This window comes from Xenopus tropicalis, chromosome 9 (assembly GCF_000004195.4).
Source record: "Xenopus tropicalis strain Nigerian chromosome 9, UCB_Xtro_10.0, whole genome shotgun sequence".
Taxonomy (NCBI): domain Eukaryota; kingdom Metazoa; phylum Chordata; class Amphibia; order Anura; family Pipidae; genus Xenopus; species Xenopus tropicalis.
This window is the reverse complement of record NC_030685.2, coordinates 60,275,011-60,302,028: the sequence shown is the minus strand read 5'-3', so window position 1 is coordinate 60,302,028 and position 27,018 is coordinate 60,275,011. Positions and strand designations below refer to the sequence as shown.

General features: G+C 39.9%; 1 protein-coding gene across 4 annotated transcripts in view; it reads left to right on the top strand.

The window, feature by feature from the left end:
* col6a3 (collagen type VI alpha 3 chain) overlaps window positions 1–20,619 on the top strand; it is an 86,646-nt gene extending 66,027 nt beyond the window's left edge. For 3 of the 4 annotated variants that reach the window (XM_031893671.1, XM_031893670.1, XM_031893669.1), the window contains 22 exons: window positions 518–580; window positions 663–725; window positions 1,110–1,172; window positions 1,921–1,983; window positions 2,229–2,279; window positions 2,667–2,702; window positions 3,764–3,826; window positions 4,950–5,012; window positions 7,498–7,530; window positions 7,625–7,661; window positions 8,064–8,075; window positions 8,276–8,769; window positions 10,195–10,294; window positions 10,666–11,364; window positions 11,885–11,987; window positions 12,414–12,499; window positions 13,425–13,724; window positions 14,019–14,102; window positions 14,772–14,942; window positions 16,077–16,127; window positions 18,391–18,561; window positions 19,655–20,619. In XM_031893671.1, the coding sequence (XP_031749531.1) occupies window positions 518–580; window positions 663–725; window positions 1,110–1,172; window positions 1,921–1,983; window positions 2,229–2,279; window positions 2,667–2,702; window positions 3,764–3,826; window positions 4,950–5,012; window positions 7,498–7,530; window positions 7,625–7,661; window positions 8,064–8,075; window positions 8,276–8,769; window positions 10,195–10,294; window positions 10,666–11,364; window positions 11,885–11,987; window positions 12,414–12,499; window positions 13,425–13,724; window positions 14,019–14,102; window positions 14,772–14,942; window positions 16,077–16,127; window positions 18,391–18,561; window positions 19,655–19,695 (2,847 nt within the window). In that variant the 3' untranslated portion in view covers window positions 19,696–20,619. The remainder of the gene's footprint in view (window positions 1–517; window positions 581–662; window positions 726–1,109; window positions 1,173–1,920; window positions 1,984–2,228; window positions 2,280–2,666; window positions 2,703–3,763; window positions 3,827–4,949; window positions 5,013–7,497; window positions 7,531–7,624; window positions 7,662–8,063; window positions 8,076–8,275; window positions 8,770–10,194; window positions 10,295–10,665; window positions 11,365–11,884; window positions 11,988–12,413; window positions 12,500–13,424; window positions 13,725–14,018; window positions 14,103–14,771; window positions 14,943–16,076; window positions 16,128–18,390; window positions 18,562–19,654) is intronic. The other variant, XM_002932021.5, reaches the window with a different exon arrangement.
* Window positions 20,620–27,018: the final 6,399 nt, after the last annotated feature.

Sequence of the window (27,018 nt, the reverse complement as noted above, 5' to 3'; positions counted from 1 at the left end):
TATAGTTCCAGAGGTAAGGAGCAGCAAGATAGAAAGGTTTAAGATGATAGAGCACAGTGGGTGTGGATGGTGTAAAAAGACGGAGGCTCTGAGAGGAGCAGAGGAGACGACCAGGAACATGCAGGGAGACCAGAGAAGAAATGTAGTGAGGAGCAGAGGAGTGAAGGGCTTTGAATGTTAGCAGAAGGATTTTGTAAGCTATACTTTGCTAAACAGGAAACCATGCAAGTTTCAATGAGGCTGAACAGGTTCCCTCTTTGGAGAGAGCAGGAGGATCCTGGCAGCAGAGTTTAAGATGGATTGCAGGGGAGAGAGGTGGGAGTCTGGGAGGCCGGTTAGTAGGAGATTGCAGTAATCTAAGTAGGAAAGGATAAGGGCATGTATTAGTGTTTTAGCTGTTACTTGTGAAAGAAAGGGGTGTATCTTGGCAATATTGCGGAGGAAAAAACAGCAGGTTTTGGCAGTGTTATTAATATGGTTTATATTACTACACTTCATTGTTTTTCTTGTCTCTCAGGGTGAAAGAGGAAAAGATGGAGGTCGAGGTGGGGCAGGGGAACAAGGTGTAAGAGGACCTCAGGTTAGTCATGTTCAGACATATTGAAAAGCTGCCAATTATTGGACGACCAATAAAGCTAACTTCATCTGTTTCTTGGCCACAGGGTCCACCAGGACCACAAGGAACTCCAGGTACAAGAGGAGAGCAAGGGCTTCCAGGACCAAGAGTAAGCCTGAAACCATGAAATCATGTTTATATTGCTATTGTTAATTAAAGAAAATCAAAAGCCTAAAAACTTTTAAGTACAGGGCCCTACTCTGGCTGAATGCTGTGAACCCTGTGCCAGATTCATCAACATGAGGGTAGACAAATACATTGTCGATTGCTTCAGTGAGTGCAATTGTGGCTCATTATCAAGCCACTATCAAGTGTTTCTGCCTGCCTATAGTATATGACCCCTTACATGCTTTATGCCACTTACATTATTTAGAAATGATATGAGTGTAATATTGCTATACTAATGAAGCACTTACAGATTGAATTTGAAGTGGAAGGATTTTCTACTTGTTATCAGACTGTGTTATGAATCATCTGTTTTTCATGTTATTAGGGGCCAGGTGGCACTCCTGGACCAGCTGGTGATAGGGGCAGACCTGGGCAGCTTGGATTAAAGGTATGTATCAAGAATTCTATTGTTCATGGCCCTAGCAGGATCAAATTTTCTCTGAATCCTTCACTAGACATTATCATTTTAATATAATGTGTATGAATATATGGACTATTAAATCATATAATTGGCCCAACACACGTGTGTGCACCATCTTTATCCTATTTGAACCACAGTACTAAAAGCCATGTGGATTGGTTTCTATTTAACTCCTAAGTAAATCTTGCCCAAAGTTCTTACTTACAAGGAAAATCATGTAAAGCTCCCACTGTTGGGGTTGTCTCTATGTGTTTCCTCTCTTCAAATTGTAAGGTTATTATTAGTTTTTGCAATTAGTGATTTCTCTCACCCCATTTACAATGTGGTCCCCTCCATATGTCTCCTTATATTACACTACACAGAAGAGATTGACTTATTTGGGTACACAAGTTTTTACTGTAGAGATGTACTGCAAGTAAATGCAAGTATTGCATGTCAGCATATAACAGAGGGCTTGGAGCCTTGCTCACATAATTTTTCCTGTTTTGTATTATGACTGATAGTGCCTGATAAAATAAAATATTTGGAATAAAATTACAAGCTTAAAAAAGAGAAAAAAAAACCCATAACAATAACACAGCTCTGATTACTTAGCCCTTGATGTTATAATAAAACATGTTCCATATGTATGTCATATCTGCTTTAAAATAAACCCACAGTGATAAAACAGATTATGGATTTATCGTCTTTTAACAGATATTTTTCTCCTTTATAGGGTGAGCCTGGAGATCCTGGAGTCAAGGGAGCTAATGGACCTCCTGGACCACGTGGGCCAACAGTGAGTTATTTTTTTACTTCTCTTTATTGTCATCAAAACTTCAGTGAAACCTGCAAAAATAAACTAATTATAAGGGACAAGATTAGAATATAGACATTATTAGACACAACCAGTGTCACTAAAGGGCAAGGAAATTTATAACTATATAAATGGGCAGCATGGTTACTAGAAATATACTGTTAAGAAGACATTGCCATTGAGAGTCTTTTTAAACTTTATGCTGGTATATATCATTGTGTTTTTAGGGAGAAGATGGACGAGATGGATCTGGAAAACAAGGACTCAAAGGCAGAAGAGTAAGAATTTATTGTTTTTTTTCCATGTTCAAAAGTTGTAACTATTTACAATATAGATTATGCTTTAATATTTATTATATATATATTAAAATATATATATATATATATATATATACTTATAATGATCCGGTGATCTTAATGTGTGTTATTGTTTAAGAGGAGTAAGCAACTGAAACACAGAAACTACTGCATTGGCTGAGGGTCTGCAACGCTTTCTAGAAATCTCTCCAACATCTAGATCATGCTTCCCTCCAGTCTCTCTTTCATCTAAGCAGCCAGAAACTAAATGAATTGTTTGCTTTGGATCAGTAGTGGTTTCAGTTTGATACTGTTCATTGTTTTTTTTTACATGGACTAATATTTCCTTTTATTCTCATGCACGTGTAGGGAGAGACTGGGTTCCCAGGATACCCAGGATTAAAGGTCAGACATCTTAATCATTTTATATATACAGACTGATGGTTAGAAGACACCTTATGAATATGTAACATTACTGTTTAACCCTATCCCACTGTAGAACATAGGTTACATTACATCCATCAGAAGGGAAGGGGGGTGGAAAAATTAAAATCTATTTAAAAGCCCTTACCCTTACTGAGGCCTCTTTCCTCAGACCTTAACTGAGGCCTCTTGCTCCAAGATCTCCACCAATATCCACCTTACATAGAATAAATCCAAAAAAGGAAGAATATGGCTCTATTTATATATAAGTACTACCCATTACAACACTGGGCCTATAGGTACACATCCCTGGTATCCGAAAAGGCATTGGTTACACTTTACAATGTAGCAGAAGCTCACTCTTTCATCCCCTTTATAGTAAATGCTAAAAGAAGTGTATAATTACACAGTTAACAAAAATGCTTGGTGGCAATACTTCTTAATAAACAGAGCATAATTATTATATTATGCCAGGCAAATCAATATATCAATGTTCAATATCATATATTATTACAATAGTTTTAGGGCACACCTGGATTTCTTCAAAGGGGATCCTATGACCTCACTATCACTCCTCTGTTAAACTATGGGCAAGTGACTGAATTAAACCATGCCCCTATCTACTGTAAATATCAGGGTGGGACTCGGATGTCACCTGATTCTTTCTAACCACAAGCAACTCCTCTCATATAAAACAGCCACCATCTCCTAGTTCAGCCTAACATTAGTTTTCCAGGAAACTACATGACATTTGACTCTCAAGGAGCACATAATAAGTAGTAATATCAGATGTACTGTGCATGTTAAGTTGCACTTTTGCCAAAATGAAGATCAGTCACATTTTTGTAAGATGAATTTATTAAGATTTTTTCATTAGGTATTTCTACTGAATCTAAAAGTTTATTTCTCACGTCTGTGTGGATTCTGTTCATTTATCGTTTTAGTCCAGCCACAGCATTGGTATAAGTACCAGTGTGATCACTTGTAAATCCTGGCAATTGGCTAAATGATTTCAGCAAAAATGTTCTATATTTTATTATCAGGGTGATTTTGGAGATAAGGGACCCAATGGTGAACCTGGACCTAAGGGAAATAGAGGCGTTAGGGTAAGTGTCATGTATTCTAAAACAAATTGGAAGAAAGAAAAAGACAGTAATCCAGTTGTGTTTCATTAACAACGTTTACAATTATTTGCAATTTTTTTGTGCTTTAGCTCTGCCACCTTCTGCCCTCATACCATTTAGAATATTGTCTCATATCCTAACCTGTACCATGCGTTTGTCTGCAAAAACAAGCACCTTAGAGTATAGCTCCAACTGGTCTCAGTCCAGTTCTCTTTCAGCCTCACTGTTGTCTTCCTATTAGATAATATTAGATTACACTGAAATTTAGTACATCCGGATTCATTATTCTGTAAGCATGTTCATACATAGCCATTTCATTGCTTCATTAAGAGTTTGTAATGATTTACTTATGTTACAGTTTCTTACTGAATATGATTGTTGCTTACTGTATTCTTACTATATAAACATGAAGGAACCATTAAAAACTAATAGTAAATCAGAGCAGTAGTGAGATAATATAGGTATAAATAAAACAGGTTTACCTTGCAATCTCATTCCTTCAGGTCCATGCTTCTTGTTGCATTGTGATAAATCAGTCAGCCAATTTGTCATTGCCTTATGTTATCTTATATATGTGTGGAACTATGGACATAGGAGTATTGCTTTCGAGTTGCTCTCTAGGGTAGGGCGATGCTACACAAGACTCCTCGCTGTAGGGGGCCCTCATGGAAGCACTGGAGGAAAAGTCTCTAGGCTGAAAGTTATAAGATTCAAGGCCTCTTACTGCTTTAATTTTAGACTCTCTTTATAAATATACCAAGTACTTTGTTGAGCTTTTTGTGATATGAGATTTGAACTTGTATATGGTGGTTGATTGCCAAATATCTGTTATATTCAATGATAGGCACACTACTGGGATTAGTTATGTAAAACGTGCATGTTATGGAACATTTGGGAAGCTCTTTTGATGAATGAAAGATTTCCAGTGTAACATATGTTGGTCTATAAATTATTGTACTTCTTATTCCCAAACACATGATTATGGCAGAATCGTCCCCTCCTATTTCAACATTTCTTTTGCAACCCTTTCTCATTAGTATTACCCATACTGTGTGCAGTACATATGTTCTGATTATCAATCACATATCTTTGGTTCTTATATTAGGGTGTGCCCGGACCCAAAGGTACAGATGGAACCAAAGGAGACCCAGGATACCAAGGGCCAAATGTAAGTGCAAAGTTAACATTCTGAGTAACTCAAAATACAAATATGTCCAGGAAAACACTTTATATACTTTTCTCCTTCATATTTATAATTTAATTTAATTTTAATCTAAAGTTTGGGACCAAAAATATAACCCCATGCGATTTGGGGTGGTTTTCCATGATCCCTTTAATATAGTGAAATTATTCATTTAATAAAAATAGTAATTAAAATGCTAGATTACAAATTATTGTGTCATAAAGCTGATTCTGAAATATAATTTGGGTCCCTTGAGAAAAAGCATAATAAACACTGATTTATATGGAATCTTGCCTTAAAGAACATGTAAACCTTTTTTTTTTCTATCAGTAAAATTACTCTACACAGCCTCCAGAATTGCCTACCTTTGTCCCAGTATTCTTTCTGACCTGGTTCCTCAGTTAGACGTTAATTCTTTCCTTTGCTTCCTTATGCAGAGTGAAGCTCCGCCCCCACTTCCTGTTCAGTTCTCTCCTTAATTTGACAACCTGTTGTCCAAGTGGAGAGCCTTCTGCGCATGCCTGGAGGCAGCAGGAGCCAGTCTGTGCATTAGCAGGGTTTTTTTTTTTTTTGAGAGAGACCTGAACAGGAAGTGGGGGCGGGACTTCACTCTGCACAAGGAAGCAAAGGAAAGAATTAACGTCTAACTGAGGAACCAGGTCAGACAGAATGCTGGCACAAAGGTATTCTGGAGGCTATTTAGAGTAATTTTGTTGTGTGCGCTGGCCTCAAAATTTCATAGGCAACACTAATACTACCCGATTTAGGGTGATCACATTACTTGAAAATGTCACTTACTGTTAGGGTTTATGACACTTAGGGGTATATTTATCATGCTGTTAAAAGCGGAGTAAAACATTACCGGTGATATTGCCCAGGGCAACCAATTAGCAATTAGATTTCAACAGTTAGAAAACCAAAGCAAAGCATCTGATTGGTTGCTATGAGCAACATCACTAGTAATGCTTCACTCCACTTTTTACACAGCATGACAAATATACCCCTAAGGGGCATATATATTATATTATGTAAGCCAACATTGCCAGTGATGTTGCTCACTGCATAACAACCAATCAGCAATAAGATTTGAACGGTCACCTACAAGTTGGAAACAAAAGCAACAATCTGATTGGTTGCTATGGGCAACATCACCAATGATGACACTATAATAAATATGCCCCTAAGTCATACCTCACAAATTTTGAAAGAGGGACAAAAAGAAATGCTTCGTGTAGCATGGCAAATTTTTGGTCACACCCAATTTTGCGACCACACCCCCTAAATACCACTCCCATTTTACAAAATTTGACAGGTTATTTAAAATTTGAACACATTTTTGGGGGTTTTGGGGTCTTGTTTTATGTGTTTTGCTAATGAAGGTGAAATTGCCCTTTAAGCTGCAAGTCTCAGTTCCCCCAAGAGACCTGTTTAGCTTATTAGTTACAATAGTATCTAAGTACAGGTGTGGCTTGTTTAGTTTTCTGGGCTCTCTGCCAAAAGTTACTTTTTTAGCATTCAATGCAGGAGATCAAAGGGAAATGAGGGACTTTTTAGTAAGAATCCGGGACTGCAGGCTGAGCTGTGAAAATCAGCACAGTTCCCTATTGAATCCCTATGGCTGAGCCTGGGATACCAGTACAGAGTGTGAGACCCTAGAGGCTCAAGGTGCTTATTAGAAATATATTTCCACAACAGTGCAGGGAATTATTAACCAACCCCAACTCCTTGCTTGTGAGTATAGCTGGAAGCAGAACTATAACTCACAACAGTGCCAGGAATTGTATTAGCGAGCCCCAGCTACAGTAATTGCTGGTGAGTATAGCTGGATGCAGGACTATAACTCACAAGACTGCCAGAGATGCAGGGAGTGAGCCCCTAAAAACACCAGAAGCAGAGGAATGGTCACATGGGTCGGTTCATACACAAGGGAGGACCCACGGTACTAAGGGGTGAGACGGGAAGCTAGAGGGATCATACACAAGCGGGAACTGAGAGTGGAGTACCATGGATTAAGTGGAGGCAGAAACTAGAACACAGCTGTGTTGTGAACAGTCCACTAGACAACATGGTACTCAAGGATCTACTCAAAGTCAGACAGCCAAGGTCAAATACTAACTGATAGCTGGGACACCCTGATTAACTGAAATGAGCTTTCCTCAACACTTCAACACACAAAACCTGTTTGCTCAGGCAATCAGCCAACAGAGGCAAGATCTCTAAAAAGCCTTCCCCAGCAGCTGATTGGTGGAAGCCTTTAGGTAGGTTTAACCCCTCTCCTTGCCAGAGCATTGGAGACCATTGACACTTACTATTCCCATGGGGCAAAACTGGTGTTTCCCCACTGGCATTTTTCCACAAGTTGAGAAAACTTCTAATGAGACATAAGCCTTAGATGATATATTTATGTGTTACAAAACAAATCTCAGGGAAAACGGTGTTTAAATTATTGACAATTCTGTTTTGTTATTAGGGGCTGAAGGGAGCCATTGGAAAGCCAAGAGAGGTACAGTAACCAATATAATTTTCTTTAGTTTTTTCATTAATGTTATTTCAAATGCTATTATTATATATTACCTTATATATTATCTTTGTTTCAGTCATGTGAACTGGTGAAGTATGTCAAAGATAAATGCCGTAAGTATTGCCCACACTGTATTTTCTGTGCAATAATGGGGCAAGGAACCAGAACATATCTGAGGACATTTTCATTTCTTAACCAGCACACATTTCTAAAAAAAGCAATTGAACTAAATCCAATTTCTGAATGATTTCTTAATTGCTCCCTGTGGGTAATGTGTATATGTCCTCTGTAAAATTATATTTTGTACTTCTTTTAAAATACATAATGGTTGCAGAGGCATTTTCTAAGAATCTGCAGGTCAAGTCCACACTTTAAAATTACAATTTTAAAATCAATGGATACATTTGCCTAAGAATGCTGGAAAATTCTTACCTTTATTGTTACTTTATACAGCAGATTTCTATACTTGGCATTTGACTTTTTTTGACTGATTTTATTTTTTCCCCTCTCTACAGCTTGCTGCTATGGTATGTACCAAATTTATTTCAATAAATGATTTCATATAATAAATATGAGTAGATTATGACAGATTCATCTTTCATCATAGTATTTTTCTCAGAGGGATGGATATTAGATTATAAAATGAAAATGCAGACATGTAAAAATACAGATAGCAGGAAGAATATATCAGATGCACAGATAAGTTCAATGTCTCTGCTTCCTGCAGGTCCCAAGGAATGTCCTTTGTATCCCACTGATCTTGTATTTGCTCTTGACACCTCGTCGGATGTGAACCGTAATGTCTTTGCCAATATGAAGGATGCGCTGCTAAAGACTATCAGCCAGCTGGTCATTACAGACAGTAACTGCCCCAGAGGAGCCCGTGTAGCCCTCCTTACCTACAATAGTGATGTCACCACTGAATTTCGGTTCTCTGATGGGCTGCGCAAGCCTGCCCTCCTGCAGGAAATCCAGAACATCCAGTTCAAACAAACAACCAAGCAACGTAACCTGGAGGGCGCCATGTCATTTGTTGCAAGAAACACATTTAAGAGGGCACGTGGAGGGTTTCTAATTAGAAAGGTGGCCGTGTTTTTCAGCGGTGGGGCAACAAAGGCCTCCCCACAACTCAATGAAGCTGTTTTGAAACTATATGATGCTGGCGTATCCTCTGTCTTCCTCACCAACAGGGAGGACAGGGCACTGACAAATGCTCTGAAAGTAAGTGTTGTATCTTGTACATGCATTGCACAGGTCCTTTCCCTTTGTGTTTAAAAGGAAGGCAATTTTTTAGTAGCTCAATGTACAGAATGTCTTATTTTCTGATATATTGATAATAGAGAGGTGCAGAGGACCTCTAGTCTGTCTGTATGACTTTTAATGGCCACAGCCTTGTTGCATCCAGCCTAATATTTTAAAATTTAGTGAGCACAACTTTCCCTTTTTAGCTATAGTTTCTACACCAGAACCTCACCTGCTGTTTAGATAGTGGCAGCTGTTAAAGAAATCCGTAGAGGTTTAGAATAGAATAGAATAAATAATGCAGACCAAGAGAGAAGGTGCTGTAGAACAGAGCCATCTGTAACATACAAATGGTTCGTGTAAAGGTGACTACCCTTTTAAGAAAATGGGATTGTGCTGTGTGGTTAAGATACTTATTTTTATAATTATTGATGCAATTTCTGGAAGTCAATGCAGAGCAGCCATGGGGACAAGGGTTTTACAGAAGTGCAGTAGTTCTAATTCCCTACCTCCCAGGCGAATTACCATTGGAATGCTGCTGTGGTTAGCTGTATTTCCCACAGTGATAGTAATAAGAAACAGATTTTAATTAATATTTCCTTTCTATCAGTCCTTGGGGTGGGGAGCGATAATCCTACTGGGTAGGTAAAAGTGTCTGGCAGGGTTACTTCCTGTAGGCCAACAGATCATGAAAACATGACCAACAGATCATTTACATCCAAATATTTAACATATTCAAGAATTATTTCAATTGATACAAACATATCAGTAAATGTTTCCCTTTTAACCTCTTTTACCCGAGCCACCATTTTGTGTGTCACTCACTGTGGCTCATTTCAAAACTGTGCCCGTTTGTACTGGAACAGTGTTGATAAATGACCCCTCTCACTCACTAATCACCTGACAGGAACAAATAGCAGGTTTTAAATGTTACGGGAACATGGGAAAAAAGACAAAACTCTATCTATTCATTGGTTGATGTAACCTACAATATATGTGCCTTTGGTCAGAACATAGGCGCAGAATGTCTGCCTCATAAGAGCCAGAGGAACGGACATTAGTCCAGTGTTCTGCCATTATCTAATGGCACATAATATTGGATAAATAATGCCTTTATGCTTATAAAATAATGTTTTGAAACATGTATTATGTGATATATTGCTAGACAACCCTGCTGTGTTCAGGGGGATAGTTTCCCCCTAATCTGTACTTTAATGAAGCCATTGTATACCTCAATAATTTTCTTCTCTAAAAGTTTGATTATTGAAGGAAGGTAAAGAGGGAAGGAATGAATGTGTCAATTATGTGCCTTTCTTTCTAAAGAGGTCTATTTTTTCGAATACAGGTTGTGTGACATTTTATGTGGCATATTTCTATTTCATGTTTCATCTTTTTACACTTTAGGTGAACAACACAGTTGTGGGACAGGCCATTGTGCTCAGTGCTGCCCCTGCTCAAGTTAATGCAACTGTAAAATCCCTTCTTAACTGCCATGTCTGTCTAGGTAAGGATATTATAGCGAGAGGTTAAGATATTTCAGTTCTGAGAGCTGTTAAGAAGCAGGAGCGGGGTCCCTATCGGCCTCCTCCTCCCACCTACCCCATATGAACACAGTGTTGCCAAACACAGACATTGCTGTATTCATCAGGAAAGAAACAGTCTTTGCCTTGCATTTTGGAGTGCAAGGACCTGCACCTTTGGGTGCTTATAAGTGGGGCAAGTTGCAAAGTGCAAAAATCATGTTGGTTTTACTTTTTTACATTGCACCCTGCCCACATGTAATAAATAATTCCTGATATGTGTCAGGTATCTTATTGTTAAACATTATATTCAACACCATAAAAATACAATTACTATAAAACTGTTTTTTCACAGATATCTGTGACCCTCAGAGTACATGTCCTGGAAGTTCTGCTGGCAGTACTTTTAGAGGCCGGCGTTCGGCCACCACTGACTTAGACATTGACTTGGCTTTCCTGCTGGACAGTTCAGAATCCACCACACCTGAGCAATTTGCAGAAATAAAGAGGTTTGTTTCCCATGTGGTTGGTCATTTGGAGCTAAGTACAGATCCCAAATCCTCATATCACCATGCAAGAATATCTATCCTGCAGCATGCCCCCTATGAGCACCTGAACAATGCAAGCATTCCCCCTGCTCGGGTAGATGTTGGCCTTACTGACTACACTTCAAAGGAGTTCCTTCAGGACTTCATCTTGAACAAAATGACTCAGTTGTATGGCACAAGGTCACTTAACAATGCCATCAAGTATGTTCAGCAATATGTGCTTGAAAGTGCACCCAACCCTCGTTCCATAAGGACCATCTTTCTCATTCTCACTGGAGAAGTAAACAGCCATGAACTGAAGCAACTCCGTGAAACAGTTGTTGAGGCTAAGTGCAAAGGTTTCTTTATTGTCATTCTAAGTTTGGGGAAGAAAGTCAATGTTGGCCAGCTGAACTCTTTGTCCAGTGAACCTCATGATGTCTTCTCCAAAAAGGCAGAAAAGCCTTCTGAATTGCACGAGGATACCCTTTTGAGGTTTGGACTGCAGCTCCCTGGATTCCTTAGCAGTAAGTATTGTTTTTCCAACTTTCATCTGATGTGTTCTTGCATGTGTCAAATTATCAGGATTATCTGTGAAGGTTCTCATTCATGCATTTGTTGTAATAAGTCAAATCAACTGGACTTGCTGTGTTTTTTTTTTTTTTGTTGAAGACTGGTGAAAAGTCCTTAAGAAAAAAAACACAGCAAGTCCAGTTGATTTGACTTATTACTACATTTATCAGGGATCTGCCTAAATTCCGTTTCCTCCTTTCTTCTACTTATGATATCCATACATATGTCAAGCAATCGCCATACCTTCCAACGTATCAATGAAGAATTTTATATCCACTATAATTGTTTTCCAATCCAGAAACATTTAATAAAAAGGATAATTTAATACCACCTATCTTCAGTTGTCATTTTGATTAATGTTGGATATTTGAAAGAAATATATAAAACTATAAAGTCAAGATGAGTAATCAACTAAACAATGCCAAGTAACCAATATCTTATGCCTTTTTACTTTTCGTCGTGTGTGTCCCACAGGTGAAAATGCTTTCCATCTGTCTCCTGAAATCCAAAGACAGTGTGACTGGTTTCAAAATGACCAACCAATCAGGACTACAGAGAGGGAGACACACTCAGAACGGTGAGAGCATAATGGGCATTGTGCAGCAGACACTGCCTCCCTTTAGTTGTGATACTGAGGTACTGGAACAGCTAGAAATTCATTTAAATAAAAATGCCTCTAACTAATATGTCTTTTATTATAAAGAGTAGGTGTGCCATTAGTTGTGTTTAAACATACAGTATGTGGGGATTACTTAATAAAAGGATCTAAATGTGCCCAGGTACAGTAAGACATAGCAACCAAGCAGCAAACATCCTTTTGGTTAAGAGATACTGTACTTGGGCAAACTTAGTGTCCCATGTAGGGGGAAAGATACAAAATGACAAAATGGATTTGCTGCAGTGTTCCTTTGCCCACAGTGCATGTTCTGAACAGGCAAGAATGCAGCCATTTTGGCATAAGACAGAACAATAGTTCACATTTTTCTTTGCTTTTTCCCTGCAGTGTGACCACCACTGTAAAACCAGATGAAACGTCTAGTCAACATCCCAAGGTTGTGACAATACTGACAAGCACAGAGACACCAATAGGTAAAAACCGAAGGCTTGATGTGTGTCTACTTAGGTGGTAGGTTAAAGCCTCATTTGAAGATTTTTACCTTCAAGGGAAAAGCCAAATTTAAATATAAAGGCATACAACAGCATCCAAGAGTGCATTGTGCACATGTGCAAGCAGGGAGTATGGACATACCCACTTTATACACACCAGTGATGGCATCTGCACTTCTTGCCTTGTTGCTCTAGTACTTGCATTGGGGACATTTGTAAATAACTTAACCAAATGATTCTGTCCATTGCGGTTTGCACTGAAATTTTACCACTTTTTGGAACTTTATTTTATTCAGAAACACAGGGCCTCTAATGGATCTTTTTATATCAGAATTATGTTTGTTAGTTATAAATAAAAGGAAAATGAAGGTTGGGTTAGTGCATAAAAGGGAATAGTTTTTTGGGTTGGGAGAAGAATTTTACATTTGGGTATTGGGAGTTTTTATTGCATGTGTTCAAAACACAATAAACCCCATTTACAAATGCAGTACAAATGCAGTACAGTGGGCTAAGTGAAATATTGGATGCAGATCACTATGTTTTTTACATACATTGCAGCTTTTTTCAGATAAATTGTAGGTGCTTACTAAGTTGTGAGAATTTATGGACATTCTCCATAAAATACTGCATATGGGTGACAGGACTTCAGATGAACGGGCCAGCTCTAGTTTATTAACTAGCAGTTTTAGCTATGTCCACCATAGACAAGAAAAATTTCTTGCAGGTCCCCAGCAGTAACTGTACAAGAGAAACATTGGTGTCTTATTGTCATTTAGTGAACAATACAAAGTATTGATTTTCAGGGGTTGGGGCAGTGATGGCGCACTGCACAGTTGAATCACCCTGTTTGGTTTCTTGCAGCTTAGTTACACTTTGATAACCACTGTAACTATTGTCCTTTTTTAAGAACCCACCATTTTACAACAAGATGCAGAAATGCCAACTGCTGAGCTGCAGGTGTCAAATGTAAGTGAAAACAGTGCAACATTGAACTGGACAAGCCCTGTTTCCCAGAAATCTCCCCTTTATGACCCAACTCTCTCAACACTGGAAGAGCAAGTTGTGACTCTCAAGCAGAACGCCACTGAAGCAGAGAAACTAAATGAAGGACTGGAAAATGAAGTGAAGTACCAACAACTAACAACTGTTATCGAGCATAACAGAACTCTTGAACAGAGCACCAGTCAAGAAACATTCACCACTACAAGTATGTATGACTTACTGAGTTCATACTGAGTTTTATATTATTATTATTTTTCTACAGCAATTATTGAGGGGTGTCAAAAGCATTGCCAGTAAATGCCACATATTACATGACTTTTTAAGCTAACACATGGCTATGTTTTTGAATAAAGTAATTACTTGGCTTTAAAAATATTTATAATATAATGTGGAGAACTGTGTATAGTAGAGATGCTAGGTGTATTTGATGAAAACTAACTAACCATAACAAAGATCTTTATTCTACGTTCACTTTAACAACCTAATCCTTCATCTTTAGGTAAGGCCCAGCTCAGTCCAGTAGCATTGGCCAGTGCAAAACTAGTTGTGAACTCAGAAACAGCCAACAGTCCACAAACAACAGGTGAGTTCTGGCAGAAGAGTTTGGGGGGGGGTGGAGAAAAACTGGATTTCAAGTGTGCTATGTCAAGTGTGCCCTCAATATGGGCATGAGGCTGTTTCTAAAAGTCTGCTGCCCCTCTTGTCACAACCAGCTGTCGAGCCCTGGAGCTATCACCAAGTCCATGGTGGCAGTAAGTCCAGGGTTCTCCACGTTTAATAGATGCAGTTGTGCACCATTCATGGTAAAAGATTCCTTTAGTTGACTGAAACTCAGCTGAAAAAAATGGATATAATTTTCTTATAAATAAATTAACTTTTTGTGCAATTCGATTTTCACAAGCCCACATAAGAGCATATGCTCCAGCTGCAGCTTGAGGGCTAGCAACTTGTGTTTTGTAGGTTGTTCAACCTGCATTGCAGAGAGGTGCCATTTTAATGCAATAATACTTTAGTTACGATTCAGTTTAAAAATCTCGAGTCCTCACTGGGTATTGCACATTAATTATGTTATAGTAAAGTGTAATGTAAATTAGTTACTCAGCAAAATAATATTTAAGTCATTCCCCAGCCTCAGGGCAATAAATAAAAAAGAAGCCCTATATACAACCTATGGCGACATCCGGAGCCGCCTCCTCCTGCTCCCACTCACTTTGTAATCCTCTGCGCACTCTCTAAAATTACACTTTGACAGATTCATGTGAACTAGAAGTGGACATGGGCCACCAGTGCAAAGAGTATGAGGCTAAGTGGTTCTTTGACAAGACAAACAAGATTTGTACCCAATTTTGGTATGGTGGGTGCGGTGGCAATACCAATATATTTGACACAGAAGCTGAATGCATCAGCCGGTGTCAGAAAGTATGTAAGTATCAGCCACAAAGACAACTCCTATTAACTACGTTGCTTCATGATAAATAACAAATATATACACAAGCTATTTTGCCCAAATCCAACTTCATAATATTTGAAGACATCTGCACTGATGTGTAGCTTCTTGCCTTTCCTTTTCTGGGGGTCCAGCATGAGATGATAAAGCATGAGAAGAACTGAAGGGGCAATGCAACACAGTCACCTGCAGCACATCTACTATTCTGCAGATAAATGATTGTGGTGCAGGTACAAAGAGAATCCACAATATGTAAGAAGTTGTTTCCTAATTTTGGTAAATAATGTAGATTGGATAGATCCAGTTAAAACGATTGACTGAGTGCAGCTATTTGCAGAAAACTTGAATGTACATGGTTTAACTTTTTAAATTCTTGTTGCACTGCAGGATATACATTGTCATGTGTCACATTTCTGGTGAAATAAAGGGAAAAAGAAATCACCATGCAGAATTTTGCATTTCTCTAACTGTGCCACAATCATAATAATTGCCACTATGAACCCACTAACAGTTTTGTATTCTGTCATCAGTATTGGTGAACTGCTAATTTCTGCCTTGAAACTACTGGGGGATGTTTACAATATCAGTGCTTAGTGGCTGATATGTGACATTCTGGCCTCAGTATACAGGTTTAGCAAGACCCATAGGCCTTGATCATGGCTAAAGAGGATGAAATCTGTTTTGTTTGTCTACCCCTACCCTGTACAGCATACATCATAAGTTGGGGTATAGCCTGGTCAGTTCAAATGACCCATATTCTCTCTAAATAAATTGGAAAAATACCCATAGCATCAAATTCTGTTTTACCAGTATCTTAAATTACTGCAATTATTTGGCATTGAAATTAGAAACACCCCCCTATATATTCAACGCCTCACCCTTTATTCACCCTGTTCAGCTGTTCCTCTTGTCCATCTCTGTCGCATTTACTACCTAAACCTTTCAATTGCATTACAGATATTGATTATTCTATATCAAAGTGCAATGAAAGAGTGCATAGATTGGCGCACAGAGCTTACTATCATAACAATTGGTCTGAGACAAATGGAGATATCTTTTTCATCTTTCTTAATGTCACTATTAAGTGTTCTTGTCTTTATTTATCACTAGTGGTTGAGAAAGCTCTCCCGGCACCCGTACTGGAAGTAAACACAATATCAGGTAAATATATTTACAGGCTAATCAGCTGGATAACTAATTCAATACCTGAACAACCACAAGCCTTAAGCCAGTGATTCCCAGCCAGTAGCTCATGAGCAACATGTTGCTCACCAATACTTTCATCTTAATTAGCACATAATTCCAAAAAAGCAATATGTGGAGTAGACTTGAAATTATTTTTACTATCACCCTTATTATTGATTATATTAAAGGACAAGGAAAGGTTAATATAAATTAAAAGTAAGTCTAAAGGCATTCTTTGTAAGTACTTACTGCATATCTAAATTCCCAGATCCCTGCTTGCTTCTCTGAGATATGGTGCTGGCAGCCTACAGCAGTGTGAAGACTACAGTGACATCACTGAAATCTCTCTCCCCTTCCTGTAGGCTGCCAGCGGCAGCTTTCAGTAGCAATGCACATGTGTGTAACTTGATCCTGTCTCCTGTTCTGAGCTACACATGCCCACCAGCCAATCAGAAGCGGATCTGCCAGAGGGGGGGAGGGAATGAAACACATGTGCAGTATGAAGCAAGGAGGGAAAGGAAGGCAGAATACCTTTTTTAAAGATGGCTGCCTGTTCTAGAAAAAAGATAGAACATGTGAAGTAAGTGTGACTGAGTAAATATTTGATTAGGTGAGCCAAAAGTGTGGCGTTTTTACTAAACAATAGGAGGACTGTTAGGCAGTATGCTTTTTAAATTTTGACTTGCATTCTCCTTTAAAAGCAGATTCCATTATTCTATGCAGAAAAAGGGAAATACAAATAAGAAGTTTTATCCTAGGGGACATCATTGTGTTTATAAAAATCTGTATCTGGTGTTTGTTAACAATAAAATAAGATTCTGTACAGAGAAGAACTGGAAGCCAGAACAGAATATCCCATAATCTGGTTGCGTGAGCAAAGATGGTCCCAATACATGATGGAGAACTGCGCCAATGGCTTGACTTGTAGCCCTTAGGCCAGATTGTTCTTCAGACTGGCTTTTCTATCCTTCAAATATGTTCTTTATTCACAGGAATGTATTCCTAGCTCATGGAAAATATTTGTGCAAGCAGAAAGCACACGTGAATCTGCAGCTTGTTTTCAGTAATGTTTCATTAAAATGATTCATAGTTCTGCTTCCAGTTGGGTCCATGTTAGTCCCAAACAGATGCAAACTTAAGAACATTTTGAAAAACAAAGCACATTTGAGTGTAGAGACTTTAGGGCATATGCCCATGGTGCAAGAATGCATAGAGCTACAACACACTAAATCCAAGGATATATATATATATATATTGATATACCATACAGTAAGTAGAAGAATCATAACTGATATGGATTGTGTAAGTCAGTGGTTTTCTGACTTTTTGTATATAAACCATCTTTAAAGCTACAGTTTGGTCATGGAACCCCTTATCTCTAAGTCCATTTAATTCCTCTTACAAAAAGAATGAAAATATTATATCATATTTCATTATATCAGCCATCACATTACAAACAAATATATGGCCTTAAAACTAAACTTTCCATTTATATTTAGAAAAATAAATAAGCATTTGTCCCAACTTTCAAACTTACTGGCATTTAAGCTGGGCCCAGGTCCGGATTTGTGGTTTAAAGGCCCAGGCCTAGAGTGGCAGAAATTTAGGGGGTTGCATGCCACCCAGCCCCACTGGAATTTTGCTCGCATATGGAGCAATGGGGACCAGATGCAAAAGTTACACTTATCCTTTCCCCACTTCTCCGCACACACGCAGGAAGGGGGTCAGTCTGTCTAAGTGGGCGGGCGGCAAAAGGGGGCGGCCTTGGGGTGCCCTAATCTGAAATCCAGCCCTGGCTGGGCCTCCTCATGCACTGCTTTGGTACCCTACCAAGGAGTAGTACCACAGTCTGGTAACCTCTAGTATAGTACTGGCAGATTTTATGTGACCGCTATATGCTTCTAGAGTTGAATGGCTTACCTATGGTACTATTTAACTGAAAAAGGGGTCTGTATAATAAAAGGCACTAATGTTGCCCAGGAGCAGTAGCCCAAAGCAACCAATCAGCAGGTAACATTTACTGGTCACCTGTTTAAAAGCAAACATCCTATTTGTTGCTATGTGTTACTGCACCTGGGCAAACGTACTGCCTTTTATTACATGTACATATGGGGGTAAGTGTGGACTTGCTGCTGGCTGCTTAGCAGAAAGGATTTTTTTTGTGACCATATAATAGGTCAACAATAGCTCACAACCCTGCAGAGTTTTGATAACTAAGCATTTCTTTTTTCTTTATTAGGACCAGAAGTGTGTAACCTGCAGAAGGAGGAGGGGACCTGTAGAGATTTTGTCCTGAAATGGTATTATGACCCAGAAACCAAGAGTTGTGCCCGGTTCTGGTATGGTGGCTGCGGTGGAAATGAGAATCGGTTCAGCACACAGAAAGAATGTGAAAAGATCTGTATACCAGGTGAAAGCTCATCAGCTACTACTATAATCTAAGTTGATTTGTGGAAAAATCTGGGACATGTATATAGGGAAATATTACCTTTACATTTAATGCGCTACATGTCCCTACAAGTCAGAAGATCCCACTTACTTCCAAAGAACTTAAAGTGCAAATGATATTGCAGTGACAGCACATCAGTTTTCATTATTTTGAACAGTTCTGGGATTGTAAGTAAAGGGGATGCCAGGGTCTTGATCATACCTGGCTCTAGAGATTTGGGCACTGGGTCAAAGAATCTTTCACACTAAACTTTGTAGCATTTAGGGACCATCACACAATTCAGATGTTGGGGGTTAATATGACGGATATGAATGGACTATCATGGCCAATCTTTACCAGTTCCTTAATCATTCCCATTTCTGGGTATACCTGTAGCTATTAAAAAATAATTATGATTTTGGCCGTCATAGTTTTAGGGACCAACCTTGGGACCCAGGTCTATAGACCTCTAGTTATGTCACTTGACATCTCACTGCAATTGTTTTTGTTTTGGATGGTGCATTTCTGACACCTGTGTATGGCAATTTCCACATTATTGGTATATCTATACTAACTCCAGCTAAATATTTGCTCACCATCTACAAAAATTAAGTAAATTCCCTACAAACACATCATACAGCTAATAGAGGAAGCAAAATGCCTCTCCCCCACACATGTATTCAGAAGAGACTCACAGCTTGAGACACGCTCGTCTGAAACAACAGTTTTGAGGGGATCCCCCATTTACTGTGTAGTTTGTATTGGTGAGAAAACTAGTACTATATTGCATGTAGAGCATCCAAAAGGAAAAATTAAAAGTCATAAGGGGTGTCATTTATGATGACAAGGAAAGAGGTGCATATAGCACTGTATTTATTCACAAAGCACAGACACCTGTGGCAATTCAAGTCCAATGAAAGGCAGTGTCGTCAAATGTCCAATAAAATAGTTTTTTTGCAATGTGCAACTAGACATAAAAACACATCATAACAACCTTTTGCCCATTTCACATAATTCTTCTTTTCTTTCCTTTTTCTTCATAAAACTAAGCATTTGAATTGTATTTCCCCTGCAGTCCCTCTGAACTCCAGCGTGGTGTCTGCTATTGGTACATAAGAAGACTGCAGTACTTACCTCTCAGTGGGAAATAGTCCAGGATGCACTGTCCTTGTTTCACATTCAGCCCTCGCCAGCCTGTCCTTGACCACAGGGTGGAAGAAGCTAAAATGATTTATCAATATGGTGCTAATTTGTCTGCGGACTTGGTGAATACTGAGGTTGGTGCCCTCAACCCTTTCATTGCTGAAGAGATACACATACCAGTTCCTCCAGCCCTGTGGAGTGATACTCTACTAGTCTCTCCAGCTCTTAAAGGGTTACCTAGCAATCTGATATTCCTTTGTCATGAAACAGTAGCTGGCACAAGATGATATATATATTTTAGGGGCACCCCAGCTAAGCTACTATAAAATTACCAGCTGTCATTTTACACAACACCCAGATTAGTCTCAGCCTAGGATATAACAATTTGCAAATTGGTCTGACAGCCCTTTATAAAAAAACTCAGTGCCTTTGGCCAATGAATGGGCATTTCAACTACGTTTAGCTTTCCCTCCCATAGTATTTACTATGTGAGGGAATGTATTTTAATACATAGTATTAACAGCCCTAACTGCCTCCATTTTTTTTATATGCTGGTTGTTTCTAACTCGGCCAATCCATTGAAAAGTGAAGGCTTTTGCAGTTTACAAATGCCTGGCGCATATAACCTAGCAGCCCTGTGCAGGTTTCCTTGGCAATGAAAGTGTTAAGAGCTTTAGGATTTACCACTTATTATGTGGAAGAATATTTTTCTACAACCACAAGGTGATCATTCCGTGCACTGTCTCTTCAACCCATGTGAAATAATGCAACTTATCTACAGTTTTTTTTTTTTTACTTTGATGGATATATTTTTTTTAAACTTGGGGGTGGGGGGGGGTACTTGATTTAAAAAAAATGGAGATGATCGTGAATGAATAAAGGCTGATGAGGTGCCCACTTCTCTGTGTCTTCCTTACTGATGACGTATGGGCAGAGCATATCATTGAGTTCAATAAAATAACATGGTACACGCACCACCAAATAAAAGGTCACCTTTTTGCAGTTTTTTTTCTTCAGGCCTAGGTAATGGCTATGTACCTCAAAAGCGTACACTGTAGGCAGCAAATGGTGTCTCAATACAGTTGAGACTAAGACAATCAGAAGGTAAGGTAAGGTGCAAGGTCCTTAGGGCATGAGACAGAGCTGCCTCTGCCAGATGCCTCCAGTGCGCAAGGTCCAATGGGTTTAGGCAGCTCTACTCAGCATAAAGTAGAGCCTCCACCAACACATGTAGACTACACTGTGGCCACTGTGCTGAGGCCATTGCCGTTTGGGGATTTCCACTAAGTATATGATGCTTCCTGGGCTTTGAACTTATAGGGGGACCACACACAAATGAGTACTGAAAGTGCCACTAGGAGAAGATATTGTATGAGACTCTTACTTTTATTTTCCCAAGTGCTGACTTACTGGTGGGTATCAATTTGAATTCCAAACAGTCCAAGTCACTATATCTGTCTAGCAGCTTCTCCTGGCCCCTAAGTATTAAAGACTGATTTGGCAGATACTCTACTCAAGACAAGATTGCTGCTTTACTGTAGACAATTTTTTTTTCTTTTCTACATCATAAATCCATGCAGTTGCATGCTTGTACCATCTGTCTCACCTATCCCTACCCCCCCCTAGATTGTAAGTCTGTGTGGGCAGCACCCATATTTTCCTCTGTCTTGGTTTGTAAGTCCCCTGTTCCCCAACACCCTTATGTACAAGACTAGAGAATATTCGGAGCTCTTTACATTATTTTTATATTTAATGACTAGAAGAACACACTCAAATTTAGGCTGTAGAGCAACGCAGGACTTCTAAACTGGTTGGAAATTTAAAGTCTAGGTTGGTAGATAAAAAGCAGTGTGAGGTTCTAATGCTTCATGCAGGTTTATCACACCAATTACTGTTTTAATTTTTGTTAAGTAGATGACATGCTCTAACATTCTGGTTGTGACTTTTACAGTGGATGATTACATTTTGCATGGACCTAGGAAGGCCACATTTCTAATCACGTTCAAATATAATAACTCCATGCAGTACAGGTTTGACCCACATGATTCAGTTGGCAGTGCCTGATAGCATAGCAGCAACCAGTCTAGTTGTTCCCTTCCTATCCTGGGCTGTGACCCTCTTCTTCATTAACAAATGCACCACCTGGGGTTCTTCCTGTAAGTGACGCGCCACTATTTTTGTCATCTCCTGTGATAATTGAAGGTGGGTGGATGCTCAGTACAGAAATCTGCAAAGAGGTTCAATACTGTGAATGTGCCCAGGGCGGCGCAGGGGATGCCTGGGACACCGGAACAGTATGGCAACACAGCTCTTGCAGGAAAAGTACCGCAAGTTGGTGCATTTTTGGAAAAGAAGAGCACTGGCCTGGGGTAGGAACTAAGTGACTAGAAGCAACCACTAAGTAATTCCCCCCTAAACAGAATGTAAGATGGATAAGGACCTACTGTAAGCACACTTATGGGCTAATGTATCAGTTTTCAAATTTGTGAATTCTAATTTGTTTTTCTAAATTGAATAAACTTGCATATCGGAATGCTGGCTTATTTATTAATAAGAAAACTCGTTTCAATAAAAGACAAAAACATTTGAGTTTGCAAATAAGCTTGACTTTGCCTAGGACAACTCCTACTGGCTTCCCCCTGTGGGGGTGTAAGCTGTAAATAAATAGTGGCATCAAGTCTGCTACAACGCTTTTATGAATGGAACCTATGTTGGGTGCCCAGATTGGTATCTTGTGTGACATAAAAATGAGCAGGAAACAATGAAAGCATAATGTGAGTAGCAGTTAAAAAGCACAGAATCCTGCATTAACACGGGTGAAGATGGTTTCTATAAGGAGGAGTACAAGGCCTGAAAGGAGCAGACTCATTTGGAATGTAGTGAGCAGCCAGCAGTTATTTCAGGAGCACACAGTTCAGAACAATTTTGAATATCACCATGTACAGCTGATATAAAGCAGAAGGATGTACTTAGAGATGAATGATTTTACTGCTTTGGAGAGACTTGGACAGGAGAGGAGAAAGGTTCTACTTGGATAACAAATTTCATTTTGTTGGATTCATTTTAGACTTGTGGCATGATGTGTTGCACGGTCCCACTGTAAAAAGGGTGGGTGTATCTGATTTATTTACAACATGTCCCCTGAGTCAGTTTGCCCAAGAGGCGGGGGCAGTGGTCTTTCCCATAGCTGCTCTCATGAGTCACATTGTCCTATAAGTGGAATAACGAATCTCAAAACCATTTCCATGAGTCATAATGTCTTTATGAGTGAGCTAAGACTTCCCTGTAGATCCTGTGCACAGCTATAAAGAATTAGGTTAGAAATACTGCACCTTAATGTTCTGAGCTTTTTGTTCCCTTAGCAGGGAAGATCAGTGCCTCCAAAGTTGCCCCCAGTAGCTCCCCACCTTTTTGGGATGCCCAGCACATGCTCTGTGCCGCTGTCACTTACCTGAGCTTAGGGACCGACTCCTGATCCTGTATCTGTGTCATAATGTAATAATCAACCCTGCAGCCTCAGTTTATAGACCAGGCAAAACTAATTTCCTACTTGATGATTTCTGACACCCCTAAGCTTAGCTTCTATACAGCTACCCAGAGCATACTGAGAATGTGCAACGTCACTGACACTCACAAAATCACCTAACAAGATTTAATATAGGAGACCTCCTGTGTACAACTTTGAAAACATCAAAAGGGATAATCACAGTCTTAGCTGATAAGGTACAAATCTTACCCGTAGTAAAGATGGGTCCGGGTGCTCATGCCCCAGAGCTTCAGCTTAGGGAGTCTTAATGGCTTTTTTAGCTCTTTTATATATGGATTAAATAAACTTGATATACTTTTTAACCTACAACATGGCTGCTTTTTGCTACATATTTCTGGGAATTCGGAGTGCCTGCCTACACTATGTACTATGTGATTTTCTACAACCTGGAGAGCCTTAATACTGCTATAGGGATACTCTGAGCTGGTAAAGTAACTTCTGTATATGAAATCAGCATTTCTAGCCACATTAATTTTTTACTTCTCCATCTCCATCAGAAGACAAACGGTGATCCAATAATTCAATTTGCTACCAAATGCAAGACCATCAGTTAGTTTATGGGTATCCCCAAATACATGTTTTATACATTCTTCCTGTGCTGATCACCCACAATGGAATACCTATTAAATAATGAACCTCAGCAGCACATAAAGGGCCTGATTCACTAAAGGGCGATAAAACGTGCGCTATTTTTATTGTGGGCTAAAATTTTTACCGCGGCTTAATTTTGGCGATTTTTCACACGATTCACTATAAGCATACTCGCGCTTTTTTACGCGCGATATTGCATGCGTTATTTAACTCGCGAAGACTATTTCAATGCGGTATTTGCTGGTACATGTGCTAAATTACGCCCGCGAATAGTCGCCACATATGAATGGTAGCTTAGAAATAGTGTATAAAAATTGTCGCTGCATATAAATGGTGTATATAAATATTAGCCACATATAAATAGTAGCATATAAATGGTATCATATAAATAGTAGATGCTTATAAATAGTAGCCACTAGTGATGAGCAAATGTGTTATCTTTAGTGAAAAATTAGCAAAGATCCATGAAACAGCAAAAATGTTGTGCGGGCAAAAAAATTGTTGCTGTGACTATTATTCTTTGACGCTTGTATAAATTTTTGGATGTGCGGTGAATTTTTGCGTGGCGAATTTTTTCATGCGTTTTGCCATTGGCGGATTGTTTTGCGAAACGCATGAAAAAATCCGCCGCGAAAAAATTCAACGCACGTCCAAAAATTTGCTGCGAATCCATGCCTGGCGAAGCATTTTATCACTTTTAGCCAAATATAAATAGTCGCGCAAATGAACGCACGCCATGTTAGCCATACACGCCAATACTTGCAGAAAATTACTGTATTAAAAATGAACATTTCGCTGCAAACTGGCGGCTGCGTCACTCTAGGGGAAACACATACTTGAATAAATAACACTGTAAGTCCATATTTTATTGCAAAAAATCATTTACTGTACTTTTGTATAATTTTTCGCCTGCCTGTAGTATGTGTTAATTTTTGCATAGCCGAATGCGATATTTAGCGCACAAAAGTTATAGTGAATCATGCGATCGTATTCTTTTCAGCGGGGAAATTAACGCATGCGGTAAAACTAGTGCGAGAAATAACCCATGCGAAAATGGCACGCAATAATACTATAGCGAATCGCGCGCAAATTATTTTGCGTTTTTTAACGCAAAAAAGCGTGCGATCATTTTTATTGCACTTTAGTGAATCAGGCCCAAAGTGTTTAATCAGAAAGGAATAAAAGTACAGCCACATTTCCATAGGGATCTCATTTACAGGCTTGAAATTTAGCTACTGACCATGTCCCAGTTGCACAGTATAGCCCTTATGAAGTGATGGTATCTGAATACAGAATTCATACAATTTTGCCTCAGGTGGCAAATTGCCATTGGGGTCCCTTTAACAGGTGAAGTTGGCTGTTATAGCTCAGGAGAGGGCATTAGCCTGCTCTACTCTAGTGACCACGATCAAGATTTGAGGCAAAGGAAAGTAGGTGGGGGGGTGGTTGGGAGAGCCTACTTTTCTTCTGCTGACAGCAATATGGCCCAATACCCCTTACTTTTCTTATATTTACTCTATGCCCACTTTTCCACTGTTTATATTAAAGTACAAATTTAACCTGACCATCAGTTACAGTACGTGCTATATATTTGCAATATCTACTACCCTTTGAGGGGCTTTGCTATCATATTAATACTGTAGTTGATCTGTTAATTATTGGTGTTCTAATGGGTAACTAATATACTGACCTACCCCAAAGGGTGCTGCACATAACCTCTGCCTTTGGCAACAGAACACTATGGGGCTGATTCATTAAAGTACGAGTTTGAATCCTGAAAGGGGAAAAATTTGGATTAGATACAATAATTTCTGATGATCCTGATATCATGAAAATGCTTACGAAAAAATCATAATAGTCACGATTGGCGATCTGAAAGTCACAAAATATTCGTATCCGAACGATTGTAAACGGCGGGAAAACCTTTCTGACTTTGATCCTTCTGTGCAGGATTTTGGAAGCCTCCCATAGGATTCAATGGCACTCTGCAGCTCCAACCTGGCCCAAGGAAAGTCTCCCATAGGACTCAATGGCACTCTGCAGCTCCAACCTGGCCCAAGGAAAGTCTCCCATAGGGCTCAATGGCACTCTGCAGCTCCAACCTGGCCCAAGGAAAGTCTCCCATAGGACTCAATGGCACTCTGCAGCTCCAACCCGGCCCAAGTAAAGTCTCCCATAGGGCTCAATGGCACTCTGCAGCTCCAACCTGGCCCAAGGAAAGTCTCCCATAGGGCTCAATGGCACTCTGCAGCTCCAACCCGGCCCAAGGAAAGTCTCCCATAGGACTCAATGGCACTCTGCAGCTCCAACCCGGCCCAAGGAAAGTCTCCCATAGGGCTCAATGGCACTCTGCAGCTCCAACCCGGCCCAAGGAAAGTCTCCCATAGGGCTCAATGGCACTCTGCAGCTCCAACCTGGCCCAAGGAAAGTCTCCCATAGGGCTCAATGGCACTCTGCAGCTCCAACCTGGCCCAAGGAAAGTCTCCCATAGGGATCAATGGCACTCTGCAGCTCCAACCCGGCCCAAGGAAAGTCTCCCATAGGGCTCAATGGCACTCTGCAGCTCCAACCCGGCCCAAGGAAAGTCTCCCATAGGGCTCAATGGCACTCTGCAGCTCCAACCCAGCCCAAGGAAAGTCTCCCATAGGGCTCAATGGCACTCTGCAGCTCCAACCCGGCCCAAGGAAAGTCTCCCATAGGGCTCAATGGCACTCTGCAGCTCCAACCTGGCCCAAGGAAAGTCTCCCATAGGGATCAATGGCACTCTGCAGCTCCAACCCGGCCCAAGGAAAGTCTCCCATAGGGCTCAATGGCACTCTGCAGCTCCAACCTGGCCCAAGGAAAGTCTCCCATAGGGCTCAATGGCACTCTGCAGCTCCAACCTGGCCCAAGGAAAGTCTCCCATAGGGCTCAATGGCACTCTGCAGCTCCAACCCGGCCCAAGGAAAGTCTCCCATAGGGCTCAATGGCACTCTGCAGCTCCAACCTGGCCCAAGGAAAGTCTCCCATAGGGCTCAATGGCACTCTGCAGCTCCAACCCGGCCCAAGGAAAGTCTCCCATAGGACTCAATGGCACTCTGCAGCTCCAACCTGGCCCAAGGAAAGTCACGATACCGAAGCTTGCATGAATCCAAAACTTTTGTACTCGGCGCGACAAT